The following is a 12,664-nucleotide window of genomic DNA, read 5'->3' on the forward strand; positions in this document are numbered from 1 at the left end:
GGCCTGGCTGCCAAGTGAGTACGCCTTTGCCCACCCATAGCTGCACCCCTGCACAGTCATGATGTGAAATCCATAAATTAGGGCCTAATGAATTTATTTAAATTGACTGATTTCCTTATGAACTGTCTCAGTAAAATCTTTGCAGGTTGCATTTATATTATTGTTCAGTATACATTTACCCCATATGCCTACATTCCAACCAGCAATATTAATCTTACAACGAATCCTGCATGACACCTAATTAGATGTGTATAATACAAGCAGCATGCACAAACACATTTCCACTCTAGTCATTTAGCAGATGCCGTTTTCCATGAATTAGTCAGTTGATTCAACTAAAGGTACGTAAGACATCCAAACACCCAATACATTTTTGGTCTTTTTATTCAACTCATTGTCTTTTAATCTTTCAAGTAAAACGATGTAGAATTACAAGGGAAAAGAGGAATGTAACAAATGAAAGACATCAAGATAACAAAATAAGACCATTACCATATTCCACCCACCCATTCACTGAAAACAGCACCCTGCCCAAAAATAGCTTTTCCAAATGCAAGTCCTCAAAGTAAATTGACAATATATAGAGCCACCTGGAACTGTACCAGTGTTTTATTCACATGTTTTGTCCAAGTACTTACATGAAAGAGGAGCAATGAAGAAATGACAAAAGTAAAAAATAATGATATAGAATTTGATAGCACTGATGCATAGGGTGCGTTACTTGTGATTTACAGAAGGTGGATTTTTTTTATACTAATGACAACACCCCAACGTCAGGTACTTGACAAGGCAAACTGGGATCTCCGTCCACCTGCTCGGCCTAATAGGCACTCATTTTATTCCCAAAGATTCAATACCCTTTTAGATGAACTTCATGACGTTGACCATAATGTCTGACTGACTTTGGAAAGGTGAGGAGAATTAAATCAAAGTTCTGCTCCTGTTTCTGCATTGCCAGTAAGCAAAATAAGTACTATCTTCAAGATACATAAGAGAGACAGACATATTTAGAGCTTGAGAGATGCATTGTGTGAGGTACCAGGAACATAGTAGTATTTTGATTGAAATTTATGTAAAAGAAATACTACACAACGATGCACTCAAATTATGCTGAGGACAACATGTCTGATGGGCAAATAAAAAAATGCAGGCTGGATTTAAAAAGATGGGCAGAAAAATCACAAGATAGGGAGGCCCAAGCAAAGATCAACTCCAGCATAGTGCAGCAAAGATCACATTTACAGATCTGCTCTCTTCCTAATTCCCTGGAAGAAACCATAAAATATCCATCACTTATCAACTGACTGGAAACCTTCATCTGACGATACAACGGTCACTCAAAAGCTTATTTTGAATCAATAACCCTGGCAGCGAATAAACTCTGTATATAGGGCACAATTTAAACCTCTCTCGGACACATACATCTCTTAGTATTCCAGTCTTTTTAAATGTTTTACAGTACATAGCGTGAACTAACAATTTACTCACTCGCAACAAAGTCCCCGCAGTCAAGCCACTGTCTGTATGAAGTGACACCTTCAGGACTACCAACACCTCACCTCTGGAATGGCACTACCATGGTGCCACCTTTCTCTTTGCAGACAGTCTGGCATCCCTGAGCCTTTCCCCCAGTTGATGATGGCTGAACTGGAGAGGAGACCAGCTTTAATGTGGTTTGGGGGGAGAGGGGCCCAAGAGGGAAAGAGGTCACTGACCTGCACAACACTCATTGTTCTGCTCTGGTCTGTCAGTGTAGACAAAGCAGCAACTTTAGAGGTCATTTCCCCTCTGTTACAACCTACCCCTCTATTTTTCCAGTCAGAATCCCTCACTCCTCATCTCTAGTCCTCTCATCATGTCTTGTTGTGTTGGGCAGAGGAGGAGCGGGTGTTAGCGGCTGGTGTGCGGGCCTGAGCCGCTGCCATAGCCGCCACGCTGCGCAGCACCCTGTCCGGGGTGCCCTCTCCCGAGCCGGCGTTCCCTTCATGGGAAAGCCTCTCCCGCTTCTGGGCGTGCCTCTCCTTTCTTTCCTTCCGGGTCTCCCTCCCCCGGCCCTCTCCTTCCTTCCTGTGGCTGCGCCTCCTGCCCCTCTCGGTGCTGCGTTCACGTTCACTGCCGGAGGAGGGTGCTCGTGAGTGGTTGCGCCCGGTGCTCTGGGAGCTGAGGCTACTGCTGCTGCTCTGGCTCCTGCTGCTGCCACCACCATCGCTACTCATGCTGCTGCATGCACTGTGGCCCCTGGACGAGCGCGTCTCCCGCTCACCCTCCTCCTTTCCCTCGGAGGGCTTCTTTTTTTCCTTCTCCTTTTTGCTCCCCCTCTTGCGGTTCGTCTCCAGGGCCGGGACGAGGGCACCAGGGCACTGGCGGGTGGAGCGTGCGGCGGTGCGGCTTGACTGGGTTGGGGTTGTTGTCTTGCTGCTTCCTACTTTGTTGTAGCAGTTGGTTTGCGGAGTGGCTGGTGCACTTTTAGGTTTGGACTTCTGGTTCTTGTCAGAGGAAGCAGGAGAAGTGGCATTCTGCCCACTGGTCTTAGCCGCAGGGTCTTTCCTGCTGCCAGGGGTGTCAATCCTGCCTCGCATGGCAAGGAGTTTGGCTGCAGCGTTCAGGGCTGAACACCTCTTCCCTAGGACCTCTGGCTGGCTAGTGCTAGAGGGCACACTGTTGGACTGGGGTTTTCTCTCTGGGGTGGGCTGAGGAACAGAGGATTTCCGGGTGACTCTCACAGAGGATGTCTGGCTGCCAGACTCCCCAGTACTGGTGTTGTTGGACACAGTCCTGCCCACACGTTCAGAGCTCCTGGCGGGTCTTCCAATCCGCCCGTTGCTCTCGCCGTCCCCCTCGGTCTCCTGTCGGCTCTGGGCTGAGCGGGTGAGGAGGTGCTCCTTCCTGGTTTCAGAGGTGTCAGAGTCTGAAGAGGAGGACCTGGACTGCCTCCTCTGAGTAGCATTGGTGAAATCTTTCTCTGTCTTTCTTTCTCTCTTCTCTGGGTCAGAGCAAACCTCCCCTCGCATCCTCTTGGCAGGTGCCCTCTTCTCTGCACCCTTCCTGTGTTGGGCTGACCGTGTGGGAGTGGAACACACCGAGGAGGGAGAGGAGGAGTGCACAGACTCCTGACTGCTCTGGCGACTGAGAGGCCTCTTGTTGCTGGTGGCTCTGTCGTCGCCGACGCTCTCCTCTACCTTCTGTTTATCAGTCTCTTCTGGTCGAGGAGCCACTGGGGCCTCTGGGACAGTGTCTTTGGCTCCAGGAGAATTCTCCACTTTCCTCTTTTTCGGTTGAGAGTCACTAATCTCCTCTTCTCCATCCTCTTCTACCTCCATATCTGTTATCTTCTCTGAGTCTCTGTTATGGGTAGTCTCCACTGGAGCAGGCTCCAAAGCCTGGTTCTCGGTGGTGGTAGTGGCTGCTGTAACAGTGGTGACAGTTCTGGTTGTGGCTGCTGTGGGGATGGTGTTGGGAATTGGAACAGAGGTTGTGGTGATCGTGGTAGGGACTGGTGTGTGGGTTGGTTTGACGGTTGTGACAGTTGTGGTAGGGTCTGGTGTAGCAGTTGATGTGATGCTTGGCGTAGGGCCTGGTGTGGGGGTTGTGATTTTGGTAGAAGTTGGTATGGAGGTTGTGGCAGGAGCTGCTGTGGTTGGGGATGGTGTAACGGTGGTGACAATTCTGGATGGGGCTGGTGTGGAAATTGTGGTTAGATTTGCGATTGAGGTTGTGGTGGGTTTACTAAGTGTTGGTAGATTGGTTGTGACAACTGTGGTAGGGACCGGAGTAAGGGTTGGTTTGACATTTGTGAATGTTGGTGTGGGGGTGCTGGTTGGAGTAGAGGCTGATGTGGCAATTTTGGGGATTTGGGCTAGAGCTGGAGTAGGGATAGTGATTTGGGCAAGGGGAGGAGTGGAAATCTTGTTGGGGGTAGGAGTGAAGATTTGTGTGGTAGTTGTTGTGGAGATTGATGGAGAAGTAGAGACTGGCGGTGAAGTGGTGACTCTAGGTCTTGAAGTGAGGAATTGGGCCAGTGTTGAGGTGAGGACTGCGGTTGGAATTCGGATGGGACCAGAGGTTGACCTTGAGGCATGACCAAAGGTCATCCTCGATGTGGATACTGTGTGTGAGCTTGGGGTGGAAACTGTGGGTGAGCTTGAGGCAGGAACAGAGGTTGAGTTTAAGGCGGGGACTGTGGGTGAGCTTGTGGAGTGGACTGCAACTGGAACAGAGGTGGAAATGGTGGATGAGCTTGAGGCAGGGACATCAGTTGAGTTTGAGGTGGAGACAGAGATTGGAATTGAGGTGGGATCTTGAGTTCGGCTTGGCGCAGGAATAGCAGTTGTGGTAAGGACTTGAGCTGGGCTTGGTGCAAGGATAGCAGTTGGGGTTGTGGTATGGAACTCAGTCTTAGTGTCTGCTTTTAATGTTGCGGTGGAGTCCTCAGCTTTGGTAGACGGAGAGGCTTGGCTGGTGCAGACAGCAGAGGTGGCCACAGTTTGAGGCTTAGTGGGGGCAGACGGGGCTAGTGGCTCTGTGTCTGCAGCAGCAGTGTCAGACAGGGAACCAGCTTGGCTGGTGGTGCTGGCAGTGGGGGTGTTTGAGTTCTTTCCTGCACCCACTGCATTCGTTACAGTAGTCGAGTTCTTACGGGGACGACCTCTCTTGCGTTTTGGGGAGAAGGGGGGGCTCCCATCCTCGCTTGGTAAGCTAGGGTGGGGAGGGGATAGATGCTCTGGCTGGGGTTCCACCACCCTGAGGGGAGTCTTGGGGGGTCGGCCCCTCTTTCGTTTCAACGGCGGGGTCGAGTTAGCAACATTAGTGCCCGAGGATGCGTTGCCTTCTTTTCCTGGCTGAGTGTCCATTTTCCTGTGGTAGTTCCCCCCTCTCCCTCGGCCCAGACCCTGTTCTCCTAACTGGGCCGCCACGCGAGACTCACTCTCAAGCCGCCGCCGCACCGGCAGGTTCCTCAGCACCGGCATGTCAGGGGAGTGGTGGGGTGGGGAGTAAGGAGGGTAGCTTCTGGCAGGATGGATGTGTCTTAAAGGGGATTCTTGGTCCTCTGGGAGGTTGGTGATCTTTGAGGAGTATTTTGAGGCAGTCCCTTTCTCTTTGGGGGACTGTTTGGTTTTGTCAGGGGCCTGGGATGTAGCGTCTCTGCTTGGCACGTCTGAGCCTCGGCCCGACTCCGCGTGCTCCGTCTCCTCTGATGAGCCTCCTCCCGTTCCGCTGCCTCTCCTCTTCTTCCTGGGCTCCTTGTCCTCCACCACTGTCACCAGGCGACCAGGGAGCTTCCTCAGCACCTTGGCCGACGGGGAATGTTCCGGGAGGCCTAGCAGGACCTCCCCGTCGGCTGACTGGCGCTTGCGTGGCGACCGGGAGAGAGAGCACACCAAGGGGGGAGACAGGGACTTCTGGTCCCTGCTGTCATAATCCCTGGCCTGGGTAGAGTATGACTGGTGGTCCACCGGACCCATGGAATCCGAGGAGACACACACTCCCTGCTCACTCCTGGGTGACTTGGTGTCTGACTCCCCTGGTTGTGTCAGTGGTTTCCCAGCTGGAGGACTGGTGGCAGTGGAAGGCACTGAGCTGGAGTGGGACTGGGTCCGGAGAAGTGGCGCTGCCGACCCGAATATGAGACTGGAGTCTCTAGAAGGAGAGGCCGGGGTTGTCGCTGCAGGTTTGGCAGATTCCTGGAGCCTTGATGAGGTGGTGTGGGCCCTTGGGTGCTCTGTGCGAGCCGGGGTGGTGGTGTCTTTGGCCCCCCCTCGTCCTCTCAGAGCAGAGCGGAGTCTTTCAGGCACTTCTCTGGGGGTGGGGGTGTCGGGCTCTGGCGAAGTGGGCGGTGGGGAGGCCGTGGTCCCTCGGAGCCTGCCGCTGGTCCTGGTGGAGGGGGCGCCTTTCTCTTTGTGTTTGCGTGGGCGGCGGCCCAACCCGGGAGTCGAGGGCTCCTCTGCTGGCTGTGATGAGAAGTCCTCGTCGTCGTTGTCTGAGGAGCCTGCTTGCAGCTTCAGGCCTTCCTCCTTTGCTTGGTCAAGCCCCTTCCTGGCAGCCTCCACCTGCTCCTGTAAACACAGAGTAGAGAGATGGGCAGTCGCTAGTGCTTTTTATTTTAACTCCGGTCTGTAATAGGGTGAACCAATTAAACATGGACACATGTCAAGCTCTCTTAAATGCAATGAGAAATAGCAATCTTACCTCAGCTTGCTTTAATTCCTCCTTGCACACATCCTCCAATGAATCCTCTAGGAAGTTCATAGCATAGCGTTCTATAGGTGTTAGCTGAGACATGGGGGGAAAAAGACAGGCGGTCACATTTGCTCCATATCGTCAAATAACAGATGGGATAGGGCAAAAACAGGGATATTGAGCAACAATCACCTGCTCCACAAGAGCTGCTATCTCCTGCTCGGCCTTGGAGAGCTCCTCTTCTTCTGGGTCCCTCCCTTCACCAGCCTCGTCCAATGGGATGGCCTCGTTGAACTCTGCCAGTTCAGCTACCTGCTCTGCTTTGGCTTGGGAGGCGGCCACTATGTCCTCCTCATCCTCGGCACGGCACAGGGCCTGTGGCAAAGAGAGAAAATGAGTTTATGGGAACAGTGCCACCTGGAGTAAGACTGATGTTTGCTGACTTAAATAACACAATTATTTGACCTCTAATAATCAAGTTTATTAATTATATTTTTAAAGCTTGTTTGTATGGAGTCAGTGCTGATCCAAACACTCAGGTGCTTGTCTCTGGGTCTCTTCCAGACTCCTGCTGCTGTATGTTGTGGTATAAACAGGCGTCTATGGTCTGAGAGACACCTGCTCTGAACACACCAGTAAACCTCCTATACATCCTGTTATTGCCAGTGTGTTGGTTGTGTCTGACCTGCTCCAGGATGGTGGTGCTCTGTTTGGTGACAGTCTCCTCTTCCTCAGGCTGGGGCACAGAGAGCTCCACGATCAGCTCCTTCTTCTCCCCCTCCGTCACATCAAATAGTTCCCTGATGGTTTGCTGAAAGGAGAGAGAGAGGAGCGTAGTTCGTTTTTGAACTGCCCTCAAGTCAGAGCGAATCTACGACGTCAAAGAGTAGTGTCAGTGGAGACGTACCTGTCTGAAGAAAGCAGTGGTGAAGTTGCCTCCTTCGATCGCCATGTCTCCCAGCATCCTCTTCTGGTTGGCCTTCTTCAGGATGTTCTCCTCCACCGTGCGCTCACTGATCAGCCTAGAAGGGGGTGGGGGGAGAATAGTCACACCAGATGTTCAACACATTGTCGTACCTTCGGAGTCGAAGTACGCGGACAGCTCATGCTGTTTCTGGAGACTTTCAGGGGAGGGTTTCAGCTGGGCACCTGTAGATGTGGACGTCGCGGGTCTGTCCGATGCGGTGGCAGCGGTCCTGGGCCTGGGCGTCCATGGTGGGGTTCCAGTCACTGTCGTAGAACACCACTGTGTCGGCGCCCGTGAGGTTCACCCCCACGCCGCCGCTACGCGTGGACAGGATGAAGCAGAAGATGCGGCGGTCCGCGTTGAAGCGATCCATCAGGGACTGAGAGGGAGAGAAAGATGGACACAGGAGAAAACAAATGTTTTTGGTTTTCAGCCGACAGTCAGAATCCTTTAGCAGTTTCAGCACAATGTTGAACTCCAGGTCAATTCCATTCAACTCAAGAAACCAAATAGCCGGAAAATTCCTTTGAAATGGAATTGACTCCAACTGACTGAGTTGCTGAAGACCAACACAACAACAGAATCCCATAGAGCTCAGGAGTCACAGCGCCACTCACCTGTCTCTGCTCGACGCGGGTGCTGCCGTCCAGGCGAAGGTAGATGTGCCCATGGTAGCCAAGAAACTGCTCCAGCACGTCCAGCATGCGGGTCATCTGGGTGAAGATGAGCACGCGGTGTTGGCCCTCCTTCAGCCATCGCAGCAGAGTGTGGAGCGTCTGCAGCTTACCTGCACACACACCACAGTGTTATCGTTCAAAGGCTGTATTGAGTTAAAAGCACTTTTTTTCCTCAGACAAATGCCTCAATGTCTTCAACTGAAAGACACGCTGCTCTGGGGAACTGAACCCACAGACACAGAACCTGAGCCTGTGAACCCAGAGAGACTGTGTCCCGTTCCAACTCATCATCACTGAAGTAACAACAGTTGTACTTAACACAGTGGTTTTTCGTGTCATGGCGTGTGCAAACACACAGCCAAACTGATGGGAGGTGTCAGAGTTAAAATTCCTCGACGAATGCCAAGCTAAAATAAGACAAGTTTCCTAAAAGACTCTGCATGGTCAATCCAATGTCTGCAATGGCCGGACCGCATTTACTGCAATGCGGCCCCCGCAGAAGTCAGAGCATTCATATATCTTGCGATTCAGCGAGCTTTCATACGCATCCAATAAATTGGTCTGCACCGCACCACTCGTAGTTATTCAGTTCTAACAACTTCTAAATGTTATGCAGCGAAAAATCAAACATACTGAAAAAATATATATAAAAAGCAACAATTTCAAAGATTTTAACTGAGTTAAAGGAAAATCTGTCATTAGGCCCTAATCTATGGATTTTACATGACTGGGCAGGGGTGCATAGGGCCCCTCAGACAATCCCACAGGCGAAAAAGACAGATGTGGAGGTCCTGGGCTGGCGTGGTTACAGCTCTGATGGATATTCCTGCAGTCAGCGTGCCAATTGCACGATCCCCAAAAACTTTAGACATCTGTGCCAATGTGTTGTGTGACAAAACTGCACATTTTAAAGTGGCCTTTTATTGTCCCCAGCACAAGGTGCACCTGTGTAATGACCATGCTGTTTAATTAGCTTCTTGATATGCCACACCTGTCAGGTGGATGGATTATCTTGGCAAAGGAGAAATGCTCACTCACAGAGATATAAACAAATTTGTGCACAAAATTTGAGAGAAATAAGCTTTTTGTGGGTGTGGAAAATTTCAGGGATTTTTTTTTTTTTTTCAGCTCATGAAACATGGGACCAAAACTTCACAGTTAAAATGTTTTCCAGTGTATACCCAAATCGGATTTTAGTAACCACATTGAGGGCTTGTTACTATACATCAAATCACCATGACGGACCACCTTGATAGATCAGATTTGTTGAATGTGCGCCAATCAAGCGTCTTTCTACCCCACAGTCTGCATTCCAGCGACCTTTTTACCACATCTATCCCCATTATCTCCCAATCTCTTTCCAGGAGTTCAAATTAATTTTCCTGCCTTGGAAATCCCTACACGAGGTATCATAAAGACATTTTTATTTGTGAACTTGTTCTGATAGCCTTTCATCAAAGTTCTCCATGTTTGTTGTCAAGGAAGTGAGTTTGTGTTTACACAGGATGTACCAGCCCCACCTATTGTTCTAAGCTGACATGTGGAATTGTTTTAAGATGGATCATTTAGCCATTTGATTTAGAATTTTAAGACCCCTTTAGGTATCCACAAAAAAATTGAAAACAATTATTTAATTAAATATTACATTTGCGCTTTACTACTATAACCCATAGAAAAACACATTCATAAATGGCAAAAAAAGGAATAAGGTTTTGAAGTGTCTGTCCGATATCTAGTAGATATGAGAAAGCTCAGGAAATATATAAATATTATTTTGTAACACATTTTGAACCCCTTTAGGGTAGGCACAAAACTACCTCCACACTTACATGAATTTTTTTAACCTGTAACGGTTACCTTTAGACAAGTCCCGTGACAATTGTGGGGGGTCATAGAGCATAACGGAGAACACCATCGAGTTCCACAGTGGGATCACATTAGTTTGTAAACCAAACGGTTCAGATGCGTCAAAACACAAGTTGGCACATCAACGGTACCGACTTCAGACGAGTCCCCTTTCACTTGAGACCACCATCGTGTTTGTGAGAGTCTCCCCTTTCCATAGAGTGGTCATTTTTTAACTCTTATATTTTTTTAGATTGATGCACTGGTGTGTCAATCGACTCTAGGGTGTTAAGTCCTATAGAACAAACAAGTGTGTTGTCTGAGGAGTGGGGACTCACCGCAGTCGTACTGGATCAGCCTCAGGTCAGGGAAGTGGGTCCTCATGTTGCACTGGATGCGGTGCAGACTGCGTGTGAGCGGGGCCACCTGGGAGGAGAGCAGCGAGGTGAACACGGCCTGCTTGTGGCTCAGAGATGGAGGGGGGTGGCAGCTGTGCATGGTGATGGTCGGAGCCTCCACCGGTGGGATCACAAATGTAAACCTGGAGGAGAAAAATCAGGTAGGCATCACAAGAAAAATAAACAGAAAGTGTTTGAAAACAGACACACCGAATTTAACTAATGAAGGGCTTGGTGATTGTTTTTTTGTTTGTTTTTTAAATCAGGTGTTAGTGAAGGGCTAGAACAAAAATCTAGACAGTGGAAAGCAGCAGCCAGTTTGTTACCTTTCTATCACATCTTTGAGCAGCTGCAGCCTGTCCTCAGTGGTGTGGATGGCCTCCCTCAGGGCGCGGCTTTGGTGCCAGTAGTCCACGGTGCTATGGGACTGGGCGAATAAGCAGGCTGTGTGGCCCGAGCGGCCCCACTGACCCAGGGCCCTGGGGGCCGGAGCAGGGCAGGAGCCCGGGAGGAAGGTGAGGAAGTCCAGCACCTCATGGCCGTACACGGGCTTGGCGCTGCAGTGCAGGTCATTGATCCGGATGATTTGGGCCAGGCGGCTGTCTCGCTGCTTCTTGAGGCTGTCTGCCAGCCATGACTGACCGGGAGGAAAGGGAGTTGATAAGTTGATAAGACAGCAACAAAAAGAACTGAAAACAACCTTGTTCTTTTTTTGAACCTCCTATTTTGGACTCAACGTGTCAATGTATGGCTCATACATGAATAATAAACCATCTGCAGTCCTCTCCCAGCAGCAAAAAGCACAGAATCGTTACAATTTTACTTGGCATAATTTAGAGCATGATAGACATGCTCGTTCATGTCATGTAGTGAGTGTGCGCGCTGAAATTAGTGGGATTGCCTTGTTACATGCACTTAACATTAGTTATTTTGATCACAACGATCAAATCCATGCATCATAATAATAAAACATTTAAAATTAGATCTATTAGACCTCAGAAGTAGTTTAATTTATCTTTCAATTGGCTACATTTATCTGGAAACCAAGCAGAAAATGATGTGTGTAGCCAGACAATTGTCAAACTAAATCAGAAACACCATGTATCTCCTAAATGCTGTCGCTGGTGTATTTTGTTTGAATTTTGGAATATATTGCGGGAATCACAGGCACGAATACAACTCTCGAGAAATGTAAACTGCAAATTTCACCTGCTTAAAAAAAATATGTTTTATCAACCATCCAAATCAAATAGTTCCATGCCATCTGTCCTTATAAACATGCAGAAAGGTATTCCATGATATGTAACAATCCAACACTGCAGTTGATTTCCAGCAATCATAATTTAGCACATAAGCAAATGCAATATATCAATTATTACACGACATTCAAGGAGTAGGACATTTGATGCAAACATAAGTAGGCTATAACTTTCCATAGTATGAAATTACATCCTCACAACTGCTTTCTTGCCATACTAGTCTGTACAACAAGGAATTAGCCACAAGCAAACTTTGAGGGACATTGGGCGAGTTAGTTTTACATGGCCCAGTGGCAGCACCAGGCATTGCAAAACTAACTCGCCCAACGTTGATTGGCAGGTGGAATGATGTCCAATGAGGTTGCAAGGTTAAAGTGGTTGGCGGGATCAGGTCGGCACAGCATTTTCAAAAAACATACAAAAAAGTGATGAAGTCTCTTTAAAGGAACATGACAGGGGTCAGTTTAAGAATTATGCTGTGGACTGATATAACTCAAAAAGGTACTACTGTGGGATATGCTAGAAAATATGACAACCTCATTACTTCCTACATGGTGATTTAAATAAGAAACAAGGGGGGAAAAAAAGAGATTTGTAAAAAACAGATGTAGTGGAAGTACCATGTAAAAGGGGGAGCGAGGATGTGGGCGAGGTTGTGCCCGAGGTCGAGGAGGGACAAATCCACCAACATGGGACCCTGATTTAGGTACGGCTGATTTAGTGTCGCTGCTCTCCTCACGCGTTGACAAAGAATTCAGACGAGCTAGAGAGGAGAAGTGACTTGTTCAATACAGGGATTGTAAATACAGAACCATTTTTCAAATAATTTGCATTCATCAACTCACCTTTCTGTTCTGTGCTGGTTTCTGCTGGCCCTTTTACTACCTTCAGCACTGGGCGAGGGGGCTCAGGCTGACTGGGGGCTGGGGTAGGGTTTTGAAGGAGGGCAGGAGTAGGGGTTCGAGGAGGGGCTGGGATAGGGATTCGAGGAGGGGCTGAGGTTCTAATTGTGACTGACGTAGGGGTTCTAGGGGGGGCCAGGGTGTATTGAGCAGTGGCGGGTCCGGGGTGGCAATGTGCAAGGGGAGATCTCAGAGCAATGTTGGTATTGGCATGGTGGTGTATGGAGGGTGATGCCTGGGGGGCTACGCGGGGAGAAGGGGGCACTGCCAGGGTGGGTACACCTCCTCCTTCCTTGCTTGACTGGCGTACCATGATCTTCACAATCCCAGAGTTGGTCACCATGGAGGAGGGCACTGGAGAGGAAAGACGATTAAGAACATGACCATCCATGAACCGCTTAAACAACGAGTCCAGGGTGAAAGACAGCTAACCAGAGAA

The 12,664-nt window shown here is 49.2% G+C and overlaps 1 protein-coding gene across 2 annotated transcripts in view; it reads right to left on the reverse strand.

The window, feature by feature from the left end:
- Nucleotides 1-366: 366 nt before the first annotated feature.
- LOC106589275 (helicase SRCAP) overlaps nt 367-12,664 on the reverse strand; it is a 34,380-nt gene continuing 22,082 nt past the window's right edge. For both annotated transcript variants that reach the window (XM_014179026.2, XM_014179027.2), the window contains 11 exons: nt 12,169-12,579; nt 11,944-12,086; nt 10,391-10,701; nt 10,005-10,207; nt 7,762-7,931; nt 7,327-7,523; nt 7,085-7,199; nt 6,863-6,988; nt 6,370-6,552; nt 6,187-6,270; nt 367-6,053 (listed from right to left, as the gene is read on the reverse strand). In XM_014179026.2, the coding sequence (XP_014034501.2) occupies nt 1,854-6,053; nt 6,187-6,270; nt 6,370-6,552; nt 6,863-6,988; nt 7,085-7,199; nt 7,327-7,523; nt 7,762-7,931; nt 10,005-10,207; nt 10,391-10,701; nt 11,944-12,086; nt 12,169-12,579 (6,143 nt within the window). In that variant the 3' untranslated portion in view covers nt 367-1,853. The remainder of the gene's footprint in view (nt 6,054-6,186; nt 6,271-6,369; nt 6,553-6,862; nt 6,989-7,084; nt 7,200-7,326; nt 7,524-7,761; nt 7,932-10,004; nt 10,208-10,390; nt 10,702-11,943; nt 12,087-12,168; nt 12,580-12,664) is intronic.

The sequence above is a fragment of the Salmo salar genome, chromosome ssa28 (genome assembly GCF_905237065.1).
Source record: "Salmo salar chromosome ssa28, Ssal_v3.1, whole genome shotgun sequence".
Lineage (NCBI taxonomy): Eukaryota > Metazoa > Chordata > Actinopteri > Salmoniformes > Salmonidae > Salmo > Salmo salar.